The sequence below is a fragment of the Doryrhamphus excisus genome, linkage group LG1, assembly GCF_037039965.1.
Source record: "Doryrhamphus excisus strain RoL-2023G ecotype Guam linkage group LG1, RoL_Dexc_Guam_v1.1, whole genome shotgun sequence".
In the NCBI taxonomy this organism is placed as follows: domain Eukaryota; kingdom Metazoa; phylum Chordata; class Actinopteri; order Syngnathiformes; family Syngnathidae; genus Doryrhamphus; species Doryrhamphus excisus.
The window spans coordinates 1,024,656-1,045,787 of record NC_136357.1 but is presented as its reverse complement, the minus strand read 5'-3'; the positions used below and the strand labels follow the sequence as shown (position 1 = coordinate 1,045,787).

General features: G+C 42.4%; 3 protein-coding genes across 3 annotated transcripts; 1 reads left to right on the top strand and 2 right to left on the bottom strand.

Moving 5' to 3' along the window:
- Positions 1 to 466: 466 nt before the first annotated feature.
- nop10 (NOP10 ribonucleoprotein homolog (yeast)) lies at positions 467 to 1,468 on the bottom strand. The gene is made up of 2 exons (XM_058075633.2): positions 1,277 to 1,468; positions 467 to 827 (listed from the first exon to the last, which is right to left on the bottom strand). The coding sequence occupies exons 1-2, from the start codon at positions 1,328 to 1,330 to the stop codon at positions 687 to 689; spliced, it is 195 nt and encodes a 64-aa protein (XP_057931616.1). The 5' UTR covers positions 1,331 to 1,468; the 3' UTR covers positions 467 to 686.
- A 2,111-nt stretch (positions 1,469 to 3,579) lies between these two features.
- bncr (bouncer) lies at positions 3,580 to 4,189 on the bottom strand. Its single transcript, XM_078789831.1, has one exon. It carries the CDS (start codon positions 4,131 to 4,133, stop codon positions 3,639 to 3,641), a length of 495 nt encoding a protein of 164 aa, XP_078645957.1. The 5' UTR covers positions 4,134 to 4,189; the 3' UTR covers positions 3,580 to 3,638.
- A 408-nt stretch (positions 4,190 to 4,597) lies between these two features.
- Positions 4,598 to 20,465, top strand: pik3c2g (phosphatidylinositol-4-phosphate 3-kinase catalytic subunit type 2 gamma). Its single transcript, XM_058075619.2, has 34 exons — positions 4,598 to 4,927; positions 5,098 to 5,257; positions 5,904 to 6,403; positions 6,465 to 6,544; positions 7,409 to 7,569; positions 7,636 to 7,750; positions 7,826 to 7,937; positions 9,701 to 9,771; positions 9,911 to 9,974; positions 10,051 to 10,182; positions 10,250 to 10,280; positions 10,637 to 10,820; positions 10,890 to 11,012; positions 11,406 to 11,534; positions 12,411 to 12,525; positions 12,608 to 12,741; positions 12,914 to 13,102; positions 13,165 to 13,258; positions 13,337 to 13,431; positions 13,977 to 14,157; positions 14,241 to 14,348; positions 14,419 to 14,511; positions 14,662 to 14,791; positions 14,977 to 15,113; positions 15,208 to 15,377; positions 15,459 to 15,615; positions 16,182 to 16,291; positions 16,460 to 16,628; positions 16,717 to 16,835; positions 16,904 to 17,000; positions 17,071 to 17,137; positions 18,229 to 18,308; positions 18,832 to 18,957; positions 20,105 to 20,465. The coding sequence occupies exons 3-34, from the start codon at positions 5,966 to 5,968 to the stop codon at positions 20,255 to 20,257; spliced, it is 4,164 nt and encodes a 1,387-aa protein (XP_057931602.2). The 5' UTR covers positions 4,598 to 4,927; positions 5,098 to 5,257; positions 5,904 to 5,965; the 3' UTR covers positions 20,258 to 20,465.
- The last annotated feature ends 667 nt before the right edge of the window (positions 20,466 to 21,132 follow it).

The window sequence follows — 21,132 nt, the reverse complement described above, 5'->3', positions numbered from 1 at the left end:
GATTTTTGGTCTGCAAAGGTTTTCCGTTAATCTACTTTGGCAGCAAAGCGCTGTCATAAAAATTTATGTTGTCCTTGCGCGTGCGTGGCACTGATTCAATGAAACTTTTCTATAATCGGGGGGGGGAAAAAGCCCATTCTAAAATTGATTATTTTGAAATGTTCTGAGCTCTAACAATGGGTATCTGCTAACTTTCATATGCTAGCAATTGCAGGAATGTTCAAGTCCACCCCTGTTACCCAAGAAGGACATTTCATTAAAATCTGCAGTTTTCATTCTTCAAATGAATATCAGAGTTGTAGTCAGAAAACTCTGGTCAACATACAACTCCCTTCAATTGCGGTCTTTACTTTCATATTTTTTCACATTTTAAATGGTCTTTGACCCATGCCTAAATGTAATAGAGAAAAAGCTGGCAAGGTTTCCTAGTGTTTGGAATCTTAATCATTCTAGCCTGGAAAGCTGCTGACTGTTGCAGATTTTATTCAACGTTGACCCTGACACTGAAGAAGGGCCACGGTTTTATCATTACAAACACACCTGCAACTCATCACAACCAATTTTGAGAATAGCAAAAGAAAAATGTTCACACGTGATGGATGGATGAAAAAAAGGCTTGACATCTGCCCAAAGTCCATGCATTCTGACATCCTTGGTCCGTTTGCTCGCCGGTCCTGTCTTGGGGGTCACAGAATGGGCATGGGCTGCTGGGTGAGCAAAAGTCCGAAGCGTTTCTTCACTGTCACCCTGTGTCGTGAGAACTTGTCATCCGGGGAGAAGCGTGCCGGGTGGGCTGAGCTGGTGGGCTGCCCATTCGGTGCCACTTTCTGCAGAGGGGGAAAGAGCAAAACGTACTTCGTCAAAAGCAGCAAAAACAGGCCTGGGGCATTTTTAATTAACTTAATGCAGTGGTGTGAAAAGCGATTATGGGGGCATTTCTAGGATTTGTTTAGTAAGCCGTTTTTTAAATTAATCTTTTATAATGTCAATAACAGTCAAGCTCCGGGCTGTAAATGGCCCGTGGCATGCACTTTGGAAACCACGGATCTTTGTTTAGGGGTGTTTTTTGTTGTGATTACACGTTTGAGTTGATCTGAAGCTACACAGCCTGTTTACCAAAGATTGGAGACAAAATCACGGAACCATATTGTGACTAAAAGCAGAACCACTCTTAGTAACCACTTACAATCCACATTACACCGACAAGACAGTTGTATCCTAGGCTCTTATCATCAAGCTAGCTGCTAGCTTAATAAACTATGTAAACACGAGTTACCTTCAGAGTGTACACTCTATCTCCGTTTTCATCCAGGTGATACTGCAGGTACATGATGACGATTTCTGGTTTCAAACAGCGTCAAAAAAAACTTAAAACAACGTTAGATTGTTTTTTTTTCGGGAGAAAAACTACTCCAACGGGCTTTCCTCTTCGCTGTGTCCCACGTGTGCCGAAGTGACGCATATAAACCGGATATCCTGTTTGGATATCGCTAAGCATTTTGGGAAATTGAGTTTTTGCTAAAAGCACCGCCAAAATTGTTTTAATGTACACATAGCTTGCTAAACCTTAATAAGAACCCATATAGAATCCATCAAAATTACTAAATTGAGAACAGCAAAAACGTAAAGCTAATAGAATTCTACAATTTCGATGCGATCAACAAGACAGAAAGGAGTTGCAGTAAGACACATTAAACTGAGGAAGGCAGCATTACGCCATTGTTGAGTCCAGCCTGTCGTACCTACGAAGAAGAAAATGTTTACCAAGGTGAATTTCAGTTAAAACATTGACATACCTGTCGGCGCCGAGCCTCCGGGAAACTGGTGTTTTTTAACCTGACTTTAATGAAAAATCTTCCTTGGTTCAGCCTGAGAAGCACAAAATAAAAGCACCTTCGTAAAATAACACATTTGCGCCACAGGCAACCGAGTCTACTCTGTATGCTGGTGATGGAAAGTTCGCCTCCTTATAGCGATACGTTTTTTTAGTCTCGGCTCACTAAAACTAACAATTTCTTTCGACTCCCAAATAGCCAAATATTTTTTGTTGTCTCGATTATTACCAAATGATGTGTATTGTTTAAAATGAAATACTAACAAAAAATATATAATTTTTTAAATGATTCAAACCTCAATGAACACTGGCAAAAATGTTATGAAAAAACAAAGACTTGTCTCAAGAGACAATAGGTAAAATCTTCTTTCTAATGAACGAATCAGCTCTTGAAAATTATGTATTTAGCGTTTTTAATGAATTAAAACAGGATGCTATCGACGTGTGACACAAAAATGTGACAATATTTTATTTAAAAATTCCATTTCATGGAAATGCATACATTAAAAAACGGGTTTTAAAAAAAATGGTTAAACTATCCATATTCATAGCCGAGTGCCTTCAGACTATATAGTGATCTTTCCACCATGAACACTTGGTGATGCTCATGTTCACCAGCTGCCAATCATAACAACAGCCACAAATGTAAGCGTGATGGAGAAAGCGGCGGCCTTGAGGCCCACACAGGTGTTACAGTATGGCCGACTGCAACAAGCGTAGCTCATCGTGTAGAAAACTCCTTTGTAGGACATCTCCCGAGTCTGGCTGCAAACTTTTTTTGGCATGCAACCCATGGCTTTGAGGGCGCTATAGTTGCCATAGCGACCATCTGCTTTGAAGCACACCTCATCCGGGGGGCACTCGGTCACAACGGGCTCGTATTTGTGCTCTTTCTCCAGAAGGGGCGTGAAAAAGCAGCGCAGGTTGCCGCAAAGCAGAGGGGGCATGATGTAGAAGAAGAAGACTGTGGCTTGCAGGAGCTGCGTCATGGTCGACCTACATCGAGACACAAGTGAGACCCTCACATTTAAGGTTCTTCCCGTCACGACTACGTGTTTACAATTTCACTGAAGTAGCATAACCGGAATGGAAAGCAGCAGAGGTCATGTAGCATCTTGTGCACAGTATCATCCATGCGGGTTGAAGCTGTAAATATCTCTACGCTTTAAAATGTCAGTCTGCACAAATATGATAACTTGTTTCAAATGTACATCCTAGATCCATAAGGTCCATAAAGTGATGGCTTAAACTTGATTGCAACTACATACATGCTAAGAAATAACAGCCAATAGGAATCAGGTATAATAATAATAATAATAATAATAATTGTAGTGCCTTGTAAGTGATGCATACAAGTTAGCATGACAAGTCATTTTTTGTTCTTCCAAGTGTGTCGAGGGATTTATTTTCACAAAGTAAACATTCCTTCAATACAATGTACCAGCACAAAGCTTCCTGATTCCCAATACTCAATTGAACTTCCCTAATGTCCATCAGGCAACGAGCATCTTTAAAAGACAAAACTTACATGCCCTCGTCTTAGATGGGACCTTTAAGTTGAGAAAGCCAAGCTTTGCAGAGCTTGTCTTTATCAGGTGTGACTGCACAGTTGACTGCAAGTCTTGTGTAGGCCACGCCTTCACACTCACACACCTGATGGCGATATCTACATATCAATTTGTTTGCAAGGTTCCAGGAGGGCTGACAAACCCACCCTCTAAAAGCAGCGATTCTTGCTAAAACAAACACATAACGATGATGTGATGAGACACAGGTGAGTGACTGCGACCAGCAGGAAACACGCCTACGATGCGGGGGATGATGTGGAAGTGCTAGGGTCGTTTGAACACGAGCCCCAAAGCTGTTCCCTGATAGCATGCGTGATGTTGGAGTACTCGGCCTGTTCTGCCGTCATCCCCAAAAGCAGCTTCAGGATGGCCTTAGACCCGGGCGCCATGTTGCACTTGTCCCTGCAGCAGCAACGGTGTCTCACTCGGAACTCCACCCCCTTGTAGGACACCGTTTGCCGGGCGCCGCACAGCTCGGCGTCCACGCAACCCTGAGAGGACAGCGCGTGGTAGGCGCCGTAGTAAGCCGTGGAAGTGGTACAGCGCTGGCCGGGTGTACAGTGGGTGGTGACGTTGGGGCACGACTCCTCCTTGGGCTGCAGGGGGCAGAAGTAACACAGCAGGCTGTCCAGGCTCAAGGCCGGGCAGAGCAGCGCTGCCGTCACCATGATGGAAGTCAGCTGGCTCGCTGTGAGGCTGCAACGATCACATGTTTGAGTCACGTGAAACATCAGGTTGACGCCGCGTGCGTTTGTGTTGTTCACCTGCAGTTTCTTTGTGCGCCCATCTTAGTGCGACAGCCTCTTGAAGATCTGCTGCGGTGCTCCAGCAAGTTCCACAAGCACTGATTTGCAAGCAGCAACAGGTGTGTTTCAAGTCCACTTATACACCATGACACACAAGCCACACCAGGGTGTCCAAATTGTGGCCCAGGGCCATTTGTCTTTTTTTTTTTAAAGTTTTTTTTTATTGGCCTGTGCCATGTTGGGTCACAACAACCAAAGGGATGAGAGCGGCGAGTGTAACAAATGTGAGTAGTTTGGTTAGGATGCATTTTCATGTGCTCCCCCCTGTTTGGGCCCCACCTGGAACCTTTGACACATTCAGCATTCACCTCCATGACACTTTAATGTACCGATGCTGACTTAAAATGATGTTGCTTATTGTGAAAGTGATAGTAACCGTCCGTCATGGTCCTCCTTTTTTGTCTGTAGCTTCAACCTGCTCAAGAACATTCCTGATGGGGGAGCGGATGACTCCTTTGCTCTCTGACAACAAGGAAGTGATCACATTCACAGTCAAAGCTTCATTGGAATGCTTTGTGTTAAATAGGAAGAAGCTGAGCTTATTTAATCTGACCGCCTCTTGGGTTCGCATTTGATGATGATAATGACACATTTGTTCACTTCCTGTAGTCAACATGGAAGTATCCATCCATCCACAAGGGGCTGCAGACTAAACAGGGAAGCCCAGACTTCCCTCTCTGAGTGAGGACAGCCAGTATAGAAAATGGATAGCTGGATGGGTAAATAGACAGTTACAAAAAAAAAAAAAAAACAAAATATTAAATACTTCAGACAGGTCTTGAGTATTCACACAACTTCTAGGTTGCTGTCGTTTACAAACATGCCTGCACCAGCCAATGGGGAGTTGTGATTTCTGAACTATTTGACTGGTAATAATGGCTTCCTCCAGCAGAGGGCGTGTTGTCATTGTTGTGTGCCAGCCGGGGAAGTGGGCGGGGCCAAGATGAATAAAACAAACACCTTTCAAGAAGTCTTCAGGTAAAACTCACTGAGCAGTGAATGATGTGGTTAATCTCAACAAGGGCCTGACACCAACCACAGCTTTAATGGTAGGTTAAGAACACCAAATGTCTACTTATTGTGATCTTGGAGTGTTTTCATACGTTGGATTATGCTGTTAGTTGTTGTTAGAGTATGTTGCTAGTCTGTAGCCGACAATAATTGTGAGATTGAAGTTGGAATCTTTGTTAGTGTTACTATCGTACAATTCATGCGATTGTCGCTTTTTTACTGAGCTTCCGAGTGGACACGGAGAAAAAAAATGAGTGAAAAAAGACGAATCTTTAGCGAGAACGCTAAAGAATTTACTTTTAAGAGCATTGTATTTCCGTGGTCGGAGCGGATGTTTGCGTTGAAACTTCAAATTAAGAGCAGCACATGCGTTGTGTTTCTGATTTGACTGCTTGTTTATAGAACAAGCTGAGCACATAAGTGAAATAATCCGATTCATGGATAATGAATGCATTTCCTTTCAAGTGCCAGTACTCAAAGAGATGTGCTTACATAAACACGATCTCGGATTGGATGTTGGGGTTTTATTTTCAAAATTTCTTTTTGGTCAGACATTTGGCGCGCTGAGACATTTCCTGTTAAGATTTGAAATGCTGTTAACGATTGACCAAGGCGCTGGCTTCTGTCCTACATTTCGCACTGACGTGATACTTTGGTGTCTTTTTTTTTTTTTTTATCTCGCAGTGTTCCTTTACATGAAGTGACAAATTGCAGTATCATTCCAGACATATTTTCACTAGAATGCAATGGACCCCCCAGCATCACGACGTGGACCACCACCCGTACGACCACGTCAAGCTCTCCAAAGACAGGATTGTGTGACTGAGAATAAAAATCAATTGCACCTGTATGATTATATTGATGTTGAGGATATTCCAGACAAGGAACATTCAGCTCTATATGAGAAGTACATGCCTCGTACCCAATCCCAGTCTGTCGCTGCAAACCACCCCAAGACTGATGGTAGTCCCAAAGATGCTGTTGGCGAAGGAACAAATAAGCCTCCACGAGCCCGTCGCCCTCCCCCAGAGGTCCCAAACTCAAGTGTGCTTAGCAGGCGGGCGCCCCCTCCGGTAATCCCCAGGAAGCATACCCCACTCGGGCACCACAAGATTACGTTCTCCTGTGACCTGAGTAATCCTGTCCACAAACTCACCCGCTCCAACACAAACGCTGATGACGTGGTGAGTACAATTTAGTGATCAAACGTCAGAATAAGTCCTGAAATCTCTTCTTCCACTTCAGTATCCATGGACCATCAAACTGATAGATACTCCGCAGGGCAGCACCAGAACCATGGCTGCATTTTGTCTGGCAACATCTAAGTAAGTAATGACGCCAAACTTTTTCTCTCCACTAAAAAGCAAGTACAGTACTCCCTTGTTCATCGAGTTTTTGTGAAGTAGCATTCCTTAGTCATGAATTGACTAATTCCATAGTTAGAGCATAAAAATAATTTTTTTACAGCCCTCTAAATGTTTTTTTAAACAAAATTAGAGGCCTGTAGACATGAAATAACACCCCTATAGTCACCTTTACACTCATGTTAGCCTATATAGTTACTATATAGTATATATGTATACTATATAGTTACTATGGTAGCCATCATGTCATTGTATGGTCATATCACCCCGTACCGAAGTACGGGGTGCATTATTAAAAAAAAACAACAACCTTAAACTGTATTATGGAAAGCAGGAAGTGAACAAATGTAACAGTTAGTGATTGTAAAAGTACCAGATGGAGGGGTAGGATTTAATAAGCTTTGCTTCTTCCTACTCCTTTTGGACATTGTCTGGGATTATTGTCTGTTGTGAAATAATTAAACCTGCTTTATTGCAGTTAATTGGTACTACACCCAAAGGATTTTTGTGAAATAGCATTCTTTATTTATAAATAGACTATTTCCGTAGTTAGAGCATATGAAACTTGTTTACGACCCTCTAAATGTTTTTTTTAACATTATTAGACCTCTGGACATGAAATAACACGTCTATAGTCACCTTTAAACTCATCTTGTAGGTAGATCATTGCAGGCTGAAGAAGCGTAGGTTTTAAGGTTGTCTGAGAGAACAAACCCCATGAACAGTGGGGCTCCACTTGACGACCACCATGTATAAAACATGATATTGTTGCATGTATGAGCTTTGAGTCTTATTTTTTTGTTTTCATTATATTCCCACTGGCAGTCTGATGTCGCGCTACCAAAACACACAAAGCGTTCAGAACGTCGGCATGGTTTGGGCGAGAATTTTTGACATCCACCCTGCGCTGCGGCTGCACGTCCAGCTCACAATCAATGTGGCAATTGAAGATGAAAGTAATAATCAAATTGCCATCCCCACACCAGGTATCGGAACCGTCCCTTCATCTATACTTCCCTGTCCACCTCGTATTAAAAGTTTCCTTTTCCTAGTGAATAGGTCGGTGCAAAGCTTCATTGCTAAAATCGTTCAGCTGCTGGACCTCATTCCCAAAACAAATGGCCATTATGTTCTGAAGACGTGCAACTCTGAGGAGTATCTCCACAAGTGAGTTCATCACCTCATGGTGTACGTTCATCTCTGTCTGTCACATTTACACATGAACTCTACACATCTCCATAGTGAGAAGCTGCTGGGCATGCATGAGATCGTCCAAACTCACTGCAAGTTCAACCTGGACCTTCCCCTTCGACTGCTCCACACCAGTAACCTCAAACACAGCCTGGCGAGGGATGTGAGTCACTAGCAGTAATCATTGACAAGAAGGAAAGGCCATTTTGTTTGTGGAAGCCCAGCTACAACGTAACAGGGCTGTTGTAGTTGTAAAAAAAAAAAAAACAGCCTTTTGACTTTGTTCTGTGTACAAATCACATCCTGGCTTTTTGACATTTAGGGAACAGACAGTTAGGAAAAGGTTTGCTCATTAAAAAAAAAGGAAATCCATTCCAGGTTCAAACTGTCGCTATCTTAAAATAATTAATAAGTGTATTGACCCTGCTGAAAAAAAACAGTACGTTGGTAGCTGGTCTGGAGACTAGCCACCAGCATATGTTGTGTTTCTGTGGTCTTAGCATAAATATTAGTCCTACATTTATTCTATCTGCATATCGAGATTCGTTGACCATGAAATCATACCATGGAAAGTTTTGAATGCCTTAAAGAATGCTAACAATGCTAACAAAGGTCGGCATGCTAACACCGAACATTAGCGCTTGTATAGTGTTTGTATAATTGCCTCCCTCGGAAAATATTAAAAATGGTATTATAATTATGTTAACATGCTAACATTAGCATTCTTATACCTAGCATGATGGTAATAAGTATCTCCTTAAGAGACTTGTTGTGCTTTTTCCACTTTTCTGACCTATAAATATAGTTAGAATGTTGTTGTATTGTGTTAAACCATGCCAAAGTTTCAGATAAGGGCCCGAAAAATGAGCACAATAGGTGCCCTTTAAGTTCATATTCATGAAAATTGCAAACAAAATGATAGTATGCTCATGTGAACATAACACCTAGCATAAGTATCTACCTATAAAAATGGCTAAAAGTGCTACTCTAGTAATGTTAGCATGCTAACACCTAGCATGGTACAGTGCGAAGTGGTCAGACCTTGAGTGAAAACGGCTACAAACTCTATTATGCTAATATAGCACGCTAGCAATGCTAAGTCGGCTTCAACATACATGGTGGGCTGCTTTTGTCGATATGACTTTTGAGATCCAAAAGCGTCATTTCTATGAAAATGAAAGTATTTTTAACGTCATCGCCATAAAACTTCAGCAGCATGAAACGGCAACTACTGTGTAGTGCAGGGGTGGGCAAACTACGGCCCGGGGGCCACATCCGGCCCGCCAAGTGTTTGAATACGGCCCGCCCAATCTTTCCAAAGTATTTCCTGGCATCATGGCCTGAGCCAACCTTTTGATGGTTTTATCAATTTCGTTTTTTGACATGGTCTGTTGTTTACAAAGTGCTCCTGAAAAAAGGGACACAAGCACATAATAATAATAATAATTAATAATAATAATAATAATTATTATTATTAGATTATTATAATTATTATTATAATTATTATATTAATGCTAATTATTATATTAATTATATATAATATTATTGTTATATTTGCATATTTTACATAATAATAATATAATAATTATTATTTAAATTTTATTGTAATTATTATAATATTTTATTATTTTTAAAATATTTAAATATAAATATAAAATAATAAATAATAATATATAATACGTAATATATAGTACCAGGTGGACTGTTACGTGTAAAATATATAGTCTGCCCCCCCCCCCCCCCCCCGTAAATTTTGTCATATCAATGCGGCCCGCGATTCAAAAGTTTGCCCACCCCTGGTGTAGTGGCACAGCTTTAAAGTCTGACTTCCTGTTCAGTGCAAAGTAAAGATAAAACTGTACCCCAGAAGTGAATGGGTCAGTTTTTCCTCATACCTGCTGATGCTGACGATTGTTAACACTACAGGACGGCGAAGACAAACCCATGGGTCATCTGTACGAACCGGCGCGGCACATTTGCATCTTCAACACGTGCAAGTAAGACGAAGAGCCGTCACACCCACGAGGGTTTGTTTGGTGTTTAGTAAGACTGTCATGGTGACAACTCGCTGGGTGTGTTTGCAGGAAACACCCGTGTGGGTGTGTGTGTTTAACATTGTTATTGTTTCTTTCTCAGGTTGAGTCTGCAAAACGTGCTAACGAGCTACAGCAGAGAGGCGGCCATGCTGATGAGAAACAAAGTCAGTCAAGATCACCAGTTTTCCAAATTGTCATTCCATACCGAGTTGTCCACACGTGTTCTCACCACGAATACAGCAGGTGGAGAACGTGACCGTGAACGTGCTGGTAACCAAAGTTCGCACCATTACTGAACTCCTGTGTGGCCTCTCGAGTCGCGAGCTGGAGGACGCCATCGGCAGGCTCAACAGAGTCAACGCCATCCCCCTGGTAGGATGTTGGGAGACTTTCAAATTAGGGAACCAGCGCTCCTCATTCCACTTATCTTGTTTTGCAGAATCACGCGGAAATGTCTGAGTGTGAGAGTGGTGAGTGGATTCAAAGTGGGATTGTCGATTCATACATACGATTTACTAGATGTAGGTGGTCACATTCAACATTTATGTGTTTTATGACATAGCTGTCCATTGTTACTGAAAGAAATGACAGGACAAGATTATATATATTTTTATATATAAACGGCACCAATTTTTCGGGTGTTTTTACACAATTTATATGCCCATTAAATTGTATCATTGACTTATCACTCGTAACTGATATGGTGAATAAGATGTGTGTTTTCTGCAGAATTTTTTGAGAAAAAAAACAAATTTTTTTGTCAAAAACTTGCTAAATGTGTGGGGGTCCACTATGCTTGTAACGGAGATCACGGTGTGTCTTGTAGCCATGAAGGCACTGCACAAGGCGCTGATAGCCGTCATGCAGATCTTTTTTGACAACATCCCGTCCAACTTCAGACCCGAGGTGGTCACCGACAACACGCCGACTCGTGACGTGGAGAACAACAAAGCAATCCTCCAGTTCAACATGACCGCTCTCTACAAACTACAGCCCACCTGGATGACCAAGTATGGGAGTCGTTGTAAACGCACTGTAAAAACAACCACATTCTTACACTTCTTCTTTCTTTTTCCAAGCTACGACAGCTTCTCCATGTCCTGTGAGCTGACGTACGGAGAGGGACAGATCTGCTCGGCGGTTTTTTCGGAAAATATAAGCACCGCATTATGCTTTGACAGGAAAATCCAGTGTAACCGCTTGTGAGTTATTCTTTTCTTTTCATATGCACTACTGGTGTGGCGTGATTGGCTGTTAGGAGGCAGTACACAATGGACTAATGGAAAATTGATGGTCAACAACAATGAACTAATTGATCTCGTTACTGAACTAATTATTTCAAGTCTTTCCGGATGATTCTGGGACAATATTTTAAGACGGTAGAAAGGCCTGCAAGACAACCACAGGGATAAAATTAAGCAGTTGTTCTCTTTCATTGCATTCTTGTATTTGATATATTTTGTATGTTCTGCGTACAGTGTGATTGACCTAGGAGTTCATAAATCAACATACATTAGGAATGGAACTTGTTCTTTACCCAGTGAGCAGCTGTAAGCAATATAGATAATGGACCATTTTCTTTATACAACTTTTAGGATGGTGTTTCCTGTGACGGTGAATCAGTTGCCCTATGAGTGCATGCTGACATTTCAGCTCATGGGCTCAAAGCGAGGGAAGAGCCCTGAGCTGTTGGCTTGGGCTGTTCTTCCTCTTTACAGCAACAGGTAAGCCATTAATGTGTCCCAAAGCAAACGGGTGAATAATTTCTATATGTAGTGTTTGGTATGTATGATGCAATACAAGGCACACGGTTGGCATACATGCTCTAAACCAGCGGTCTCAAACACGCGGCCCGCGGGCCAAATGTGGCCCGCAGGACACGAGTTTGAGGCCCCCGCCTTGATATGAAAGTTTAATGTTAGTGCGGCCCGCGCAAGTTTGATATGGATGCTGTATGGTATCATGTACCCAGAAAAAAATTATTACGTTTGATTAATGTTCATGTTAAAGGTTAAATAACTGTTAATAGTTATCCTCCCTATCCGTGTGGAAGTGGTAAGTTTTTGGCTATTTAAGTTTAAAGGAAATAACTTGAAGGCTACCGTTTAGGTCGCGAGCTCTCTAGTTTGCGAGTTAGCATGTGTCTCAAGACCCTGCAGTTGCGCAATATGTTGTAAATAAAAAGTATAAATGTGACTATAGTCGTGTTTTGTCATGTCTACAGGGCTCTAATAATGTTTTGTTCATTTTAATCTGAAAAAAATAATTTGTCTACCCACCAACTATATGCGGTTTCTTAAGTTTTTATTATTTGCCGTTTTATTATTATTATTATTATATTTATTTAATTATTACTGATTTATTGATTTTCTTTATTCTTGATTTATTTATTTTTCATCTTATTTTGTGTAGAAAAAAAAAGTAAGCTTTTATTGTAGAAAATTGGAACCAAAGCGAAGTTAAAAATTTTTTTTTTGTTTTTAATAAATGCGTTTTTTTTGGAAAACCTGATGCGGCCCTGTCTCACCCAGACCCGAGCTCCAGTGGCCCCCAAGTAAATTGAGTTTGAGACCCCTGCTCTAAACTGTGTATGTGTCTAGAACCTTGGTAAGAGGGACCGTCCTGCTTAGTTTGTCCACATCCGCCCAGCTTCAATCGCCTCCATCTCCCGCCTTGTTTGACGGACACAGACGAGGACACGGTGTCATCCTGCAGGTCAGTAGAGTCAGGCAACACTGCCCCCTGCTGGTTAAAACAACTAAACAATGATATTGTTTATCTTTTTGTTTCCATGCAGCTTGACTTTTCAGATCAGGTGAAGTGGACGTATTCGAGGCCGATGGAGCTCCCCGGGTCCATCTTATTCTCTTCACCTTGTGAAGAATTGGAAAAGAAAATGTTACACGTGTCAAAGAAGATTTGTGTTTGCTTGTGAGTAAAGGAAAAGTGAAAGCAACAATTCTCACCTGACCAAAAGTATACGTCCAGACACAGAGTGATCACTTCAGGGTCTTTCAGGATTATGAAGAAGCTAAAATACTGCAATATTTGGATGGAAGAATATTCTCAAGCGTATATTCTCACCTTCTGCGTGTGTCTCCAGTCTGTCAGAATATGAGAAGAGCTTCCTGTGGAGCAAACGTCACCATGGCGACAAAGGAAGTACTTTCCTCCACCTGCTGCTTGGTGCAGCCCCCCGGTGGGAGCCTGAAGACCTGACAGAGATCTACACCATCTTGGAGAACTGGGCCATCCATCTTCCTGAGGAGGCCCTCTTTCTTCTCACGGACAGGTAAGATGATCCCAAGTTCTTAACTTTTTTTTTTTTACAACTCCAAAAAATGTCCTTTCCAGTTTCCCTGACCAGACAGTACGAAGGACCGCCGTTCAGTATTTTCAACAAATACCAGATGATGAACTGGAGCATTTCCTGCCGCAGTTAGTCCAGGTGAGCACGGTGACATCCACCATGAGGATCTTTTATTGTAAACCTTTTCCATTGATTGCTCATCGTCTCCTGGTACAGGCTATGAAGGGTGAGTGGGAGCTGGATGGACCTCTCGTCATGCTGCTGTTGGAGAGATCACTGAAGAGCATCAGAATTGCACAGCAGCTCTACTGGTGAGCAACAGTCGAAACCTCACTTTTGAATGTCACAGTAGGAGCCGTAATCGTGCTGCTTCATGGTTGAATATGGCCTATTAGTTGCAAAAAAACCCCATATTTAAGCAAATTGTATGCATTTGCCATGAAGACATAGACATAAACTTTCTTTATTGTCATTGCACAATAACACAGCTGTGAAATTGCCAACGAAATAATAAATAATAAATAATAAATAATAATGTGGAGAATAAATAGATTACATCAAACATGAACAACAATGTACAGTGTAAACAGTAATTTGTACAAATAATTCAGAATAAATAATAATAATGTAAAGTTTGCGCTGAATGTATTTGCTAATAGAAGTGTAAAGGTCACTATAGGGATGTTATTTCATGTCTGGAGGGCTCTATGAAATGAAAGCTGTACAGTCTCTGTACAACTCAAACATTTTCTGAGGGGACACTCAGTGTGCAAGACAATTATCAGGAGGACGGACTAGATGTAGCCAGTAACACTGGTTCTCCCATGGCATTAAGGCCCATTTTTCTGACTGGCAGGCTGCTGGAGGACGCTTGCACAGACGAGCACTACCAGAGCTGGTTCAGTATGGTGCAGGCGGCCCTGCGCTACTGTTGTGGCCGGGCGTTGCGGGAGGAGCTGGATCAGGAAACCCGCCTGGTGGCGGTGATTGTGCAGATGGCGGAGAAGATTCGCACGTCGGAGAAGACGAGACGGAAGGTATCGGTAACATTCACTCATTGGCCGGCTGGACCCGAGCGGCAAAGCTGATATTTTGTTGTGTGTGTTAATTTTATTGGCAGGCAATTTTAAACAAAGAAAAGGGGAAGATTGATAAGTTCTTCAGTGATGGGAGAAGCTGTTCTCTACCTTTAGATGTTGCCGTCCGTATAAAAGGAGTGGACCTGGAGGTAAACATGATACAAAATGAAAAGCTAACGTGCTCTGAAGGAGTATTTCCAACGTGTTTAATGCTTCCAGGCGTGTAAGTTCTACAACTCAAATACTTCTCCTCTGGGGTTGTCCTTTATCTGCACTGACCCGCTGGCTACGAACATCAACGTGATCTGCAAGGTTGGTAACAAAGCAGCATTTGAGTTACGCAGAGTGGCTCATCCTCCATGGCCTCTGCAAGGAGAACTAAATTGATGGGCAGGTCCACATCTTGCCAAATGAGGTTTTTTGGACCTTTGATCCCATCAGTCAGTCGGATGTGCTTCCCAGACAGGAGATAGCATACGCCAGGACATGCTGGTACTTCAGATGGTCCGGATGATGGACAGAGTGTGGCTCCAAGAGGGACTGGACTTGCGAATGGTCACCTATAGATGTCTGTCCACTGGCCAAACGCAAGGTAGACGGTAGATCTCACTTTTCTCTGGGGTTCCAGTGAATATCCAAAAGTAGAAGTACATATGTATATACGTACACTGTAGGTACTCGCCACTAATGAGCAATACATATTAGCAAGACCTCCTCTTGCTAATATGAGGAAACACAATCACTGTGCATCCTGTGTATTTCTATTTGGACTGGCAGGCCTAATAGAAGTGGTTCCTGAGGCGGTGACCTTGGGCAAGATTCAGCAGGAGTGGGGTCTGGGCGGGACCCTTCGACAAGACACCCTGGAGAAGTGGTTCCACATGTGGAACAAAACAAAGGAGGACTATGACAAGGTGGTGACAGCTCCCCGATCGATCAGTCCTCCTTCACGTCGAGCACCGGGACCGATCATTAACCTGCGTCGTTGTTTGCTTGTGATGTTTTCAGGCTGTGATGAACTTCATTCACTCATGTGCAGGTTGGTGCGTGGCCACCTTCATCCTGGGGATCTGCGACCGCCACAACGACAACATCATGCTGAAGCACAGCGGGCACATGTTCCACATAGACTTTGGCAAGATCATGGGCAATGCGCAGAAGATCGCAAACTTCAAAAGGCAAGTCTAAGACATTTTCATGTCATTTCAGGACTCAAATACTGAATCGCAGTCACGCTTTCTCTCTCTTTTTTTCGATAGAGACCGATCACCGTTCATCTTCACATCGGAGATGCAGCACTTTATCACCGGCGGCGGGCAGAAGCCTCAGCGCTTGCATCGCTTTGTGGAACTCTGTTGCGAGGCTTATAACATCATCAGAGGGCGATCTGCCCTCGTACTCAGCCTGCTGGAGCTGGTAAGGCCGTCTCAACAAACCTCTTTCCGAATGGAATCTTTCCAAATGACCTTTCCGAAAACAATGGTACACATGGAAAGGAATATTCCAATCTCTTCCCTACATGTGCCGCTATAATCAAACAGAAAAGTCAATGGGGCATGCGCAGTAAAACGTAAACATCAACATCACGTGATACCGACTTTTTCCTTCGTCCAGTCTTGAAATTTAGTCTGGATCAAAAACAAACTTTCCGTAGCAGTCCCGTGCCGATTCCTCGCCTCCATTTTTAAAACTGAAGAACGTCTGGAGCTGCACGTTACGTCTTATCTGCTTGCCAACCGCCAATAAACAACAGGAAAAGAAGAACGCACCCTGACAACTTTCCGTTTGAGTGGGTACAAGATACCTCAAACGGATTGGGGAAAGGAATATTCCACTCCCTTGAATCCCATTATATATATTCATTCGGATTGGCACTTTTCTTTCGGAATGAGGTGTATACAAAGGTTACATTCTTTCCCTTTGAGCAAATATACCGAATGCAACTGGAATATTTGGGTCCACGTATACGTGGCTGTCCCCAGATGATCACTGCAGGAATGCCGGAACTGAAGCACTCAAACGACCTGCAGTACGTCCAGAACAACCTCAGACCTCACAACACAGACCTGGAGGCCACATCCTACTTTACAAAGTAAATGAATACACCCAAAACACACATCACCCAAAAATCTGGGAATACATTTTTGAAAACCATACCATACCAATAATATATAACAATTCACCATAGCAATAACCCTAACGTTTTCACTCCAATGCTACTGAATATGAAATTGTGTTCATGTGGTGATCTGATGTATAGGAAGATCAAGGAGAGCATGGGTTCTGTTGCGGCCAAATTAAACTTCCTAACACACAGCATGGCTCAAGGGAAGAAACAAGGGGCACAAATCAGCAATGGCGTTCCTGCTCCCAGCACCAATATTCAAGATGCTGTCATCCATGACCACAGCATCAAGGGCAAAGTGGTGGTGAGGCCGCACAGGGTTTTTAAACATTTTTTTTTTACTTCCTGTCTCTATTTTACCATAAGTACTGTTGTCTATTTTTGATTGGCAGATCTATTATCTGAGAGTGACCATTGATGACGGCTTTGTCTATAGTGAAATGACATTTGAGGACTTGGAAATGATTCACAAGCAGCTTCAGAAACACTTTATAGAATCTACTCTGCCTCAGTGAGTCAAGACCAAAACGCCCACCTGCCTCACAAGCGTGACACTTACCTTTTTATTCCTCCTTCTAGGTTCCCTAGCTGGTACATGGTGTCATTCACGCCAAACAGGAAGGTGGCTCAGTTGAATAAATACCTGAAACAGCTTTTTGAAGGCCCCTGCAAGGGAGTATGTTGTGTTGGGATTGTCTCTCGGGGCTCTCCTTCGTGGTGTCACAAGCAAAACTCTTTCCTTTCAGAATGAATTTGTGTGCAGCTTGTTCTTGGACGGACCCATGAGGGAGACTCAAGAAAATGTGGCAACAGGTCATTTTCCACTTTTAAACACAACACACACCAATCAATAATTATCTTCACAAAGATAATACTGGTAATAGGGATGCTCCGATCAGGGTGTTATACTGCCGATACCGATACAGATCATCCACGAGGGAAAAATCAGTACCGATAGCAATTGCGAGCACATACATTTATTTTTTTAAATAGCATTGGCTATGCAAACTATATCACTGGTGAAACTTACCGAGGATGAGACGCTTTCTTTGACTCATTCCATCCTCAAATTCAACCCCTTCAGTCACAGCCATTTTAGATGCATTTACTGATCTTTCAAGGCACACGGAATATTGTGTTCCATGGCTATATAAACATGGAAGCTACCATTATTAAGATTAGACGCTCATCTTTCATCAGGAAAAAAACTGTTTCTACCTTTTCCCGTTCTTTAGTAATCAGCAGTAGAACATAGGTAAGTTTCAGGGAAAGTTCAGTTCCCAACTAAAAGATACTTTTCAAGCATGACTTTCATTTTGACACTTTTTTTTTTTGCTTTTGGGACAGCTCAAATATCTAAATAGATATACCACATCATAAGACAAAAAGGTTTGAGGTTCAAGATGCGGGACCGAGCCCGCGTGACCGTTTGTGTTAATTTCCCTTTGACGAAAATAGTCATTAAAAATGGAAAAACTGCACATTTCTATGTAGTTAGTAATGTGCACAGTTTGGAAGTGAAATGATAAGCCAGCCTCATCCAGCTCGCTACTTGCATAAGTGATTTCGATCCTCCCCTCCTCGTGTAATTGGCGCCCGTCAGTCATTGCACATTGTCTGTGTACAGTCTGAAGGCAACGTTGGGAAATAATTCCAGGCCGTAGACATGCTGAGCAAGCTTGCTGCTCCGTGGAGCGCGCTTCTTGCTCAGATATCAACGATAATGTCAACAAACTGCCAGCTTCAGAATTCCTTTATCACTCGTTCTCCTTCTGTCTCTGCTGAAAGTCACAAATAAATGTGTAAGCAACGTTTTGTCAACCGCTTATGTCGACCCGAGTCGGTCTGAAACGGGTTCCAGTGTATGTTTAAAAACATGCGTTTCTGTGTTGCCTCTATTACAGAGGACTGTCCTGAAATCCAGCTGTACATTTCCTACACGGACCGTAAGCTCTCGGTCTTGGTGAAACATCTCAAGAACATCGTAAGTCAATATCATCCACAATCCTCATGTCTTTGTTATATGCGTTATAAAGGTATAAAAACGGGTAAAAAAGACGCAGCGAAGAATAGGAAACACACTGAAAACATGGAACCTACCAAAAGAAAGATTAGACTCCTGTTTGTCATCAGATAAATTGTACTTTCCATTCTTTAGTAATGAACAGTAGAACATGGGTGAGTTTCAGGAAAATTTCCCGACTAGAAAAGGGAGAAAATAAGTTTTTTGTGAAGAGATGGCAGCTGAAATATCTAAACACATGCACCACAACTGTAAAAAATACAAAAAGGGTTGACATCAAAATAATTTATTTACACACACACACACACACACCATCATGAACAATTTTGCACCACAACCGTAAAAAATACAAAAATGGTTGTTGACATCAAAATAATTTATTTACACACAACACCATGAACAATTTCCAATTTCCACATTTGGAACCAAACTGTGTGTGTGAATGCATTCAAGTTTCCCTACTAAGACCTTCTTCTTATTACAGAAGACTGCAAACGGCTCTAATCCTGATGCGTATGTGGTCACATGCCTGAGACCAGACCCCCAGGGGCAATCCAAGAGGAAGACTAAAGTGGTGCGAAATAATGACAACCCCACCTTCAATGAACTGGTACAACTCTTATTCCTTCCAAGACACTTTTGTCACAATTTGGCGTGGAATGCATTTTATTGGGGCAGACACAAAGCGGTATACAATTATGAGGTGGAAGGCCGTAGCTGAGCGGGAATGTTGATGCAACCATCAGGATGGGGGACGGCCATGGAGGTGTCTCGACAGCAAACGTGGAAGAAAGGTGTTCTCGTCAAATGAGACCAGAATTGCATTTTTGGGCCGAAATGTGTGAAGGAAAAAAAAAATTTGTGAACGCATCATCTGCACTGTCACAACGTGGTGGCGCATCCTGTGTGGTTGCTTTTCTTCATCAGAGAAGGGGAAGAGAATGGAGACAGAGCAATCTCGGAAGAAAGCCTGTTGGGTGGTGCGACTAAAAAATTATCATAAATTTATGAGGAGAATAAAGTAAACTTTTTCATATTAGGAGAATAGAGTAAATATACTAGTATTGTCTTGTAAATTTGCAACTCTGGCCGTCCACACTGGGAGGAGCCGCAAGCCGTGCCCCCCGACTCCGACAGACGGGCGGACCCCCACATTAAAGGGAGGACCCCCCCCCCAGCCGGCCGGGTCGAAGGGACCCAAGGATGGCACCCTCTCAGCAGACCCGACACAGCCCCCAGTGTGGAGGACCCCCCCTGAGGAAATACTGGAGTTAAAAGCTAAACACTAAAAGCATAAAATAGGACTAAAAGATAAAAACATAAGAAAAGTTTAAAAATATTAGTTAAAAGCCTGATTAAAAAGGTGTGTCTTTAATATTTTTTTTAAATATCAACAGTCTCAACAATAGTAAATTTACTGGAATAAAGTTGTAAAATTTCCAAGAAAAAAGTAGGAAATTTACGAGAAAATATATTACTTTTGTGTCCTAAATTTACGACTTTTCCCTGAAATTTACAAGAAAAAAAGTAAAATTTACTACAAAAAAAATCACAATATTGGGAGTGACAAGCTACACAATGGCTACTCTAAAGTTAACCCAAGCTTCATTTTTATAGCACATAGAGCACAGACTGTATGTCAAAACATTCACAACCTTGCATGGACAGGATAAGTCATGGAGAAACGACACGGAACTGAAATGTAAGCCTTTGTGACTCCATGTAAACGTTTCCAAAACTGTGTGTGCTGTTTGCAGTTGGAGTACACCAATGTGCCCCTGCTGTACGGCATGGTGCTGGAGGTGAGCGTGAAGAGCAAAAAGACTTTTGTGGCTGCAACAAACATCAAACTGGAGGACAAGCTGCTCAACAAGGAGACCTGGTTTACACTCAGAAACTGCGCCATCTAACCTGAGATGCGCTAAAGCCCTGCTGCCAGAAGGGGGTGCAACCACAATGAGAAACTCTTTGCTTTCAAAGCACAATCAGGTTTGAAATACGCTGAGGATGGAATTACAAAGCGGAAAGACGGCCTCAGGTAAATGCTTTTGCAATGCAGCGAATCACGTCGCCGCTGTTCAAATGACACTGTTGGAAATGTTTTTCTGACTGGCTCTCATTCTGTGGCTTTCGGTTGGAGAAGGCATTTGATTTCACAACACAGGATGCACAACACACACATACAATCCTGCAGAAACTCAGAGTAGCTTGGTGTCCCAATACTTTGTACCCACTAGTAGTACTCATGCATGCAAGATGTTAGCGACTCCACTGTGCTCCATCAGTGGCTTCTCCCCGATTGACTGGGTGACACCCCTCATCCACCCACACCTTGTCAATGCCCAGGCAGGTCCATCTTGATAGCATCCTCCTGCTGACAGCCCCCCTGTCTCTCATTTACCCGATTTAGTGATGAACCAGGACAGAAATAGACTTTTCTTCGCTGGATTGAGTTCAATAATGTATACCTCCGTGAATGCTATTTATATTATTCCCTGCAGGGTTTCTCACGTGGGAGGGAAGCAGGAAAAAAAATACTGAGCGCCGCTCTTTCATAGTGGTGCTTTAGTGGAGTATTACTGTACCCTGGCATCACTTGGTAGGTCTCAAAAAAAAAAAAAATTACATTTATTGTTCAGAGCGGGAAACGACTTTGCTGGCATTAACTGAACTTGCATCAAATATTCATTTTGTCACAGGAAACTAGAGTCTCACTGGGGGGATTTTTCAGTTCTAGACGAGCTGCTTTTCTGTGCTTTCCAGCCCTGTTGGAGTGTTCTGGTCC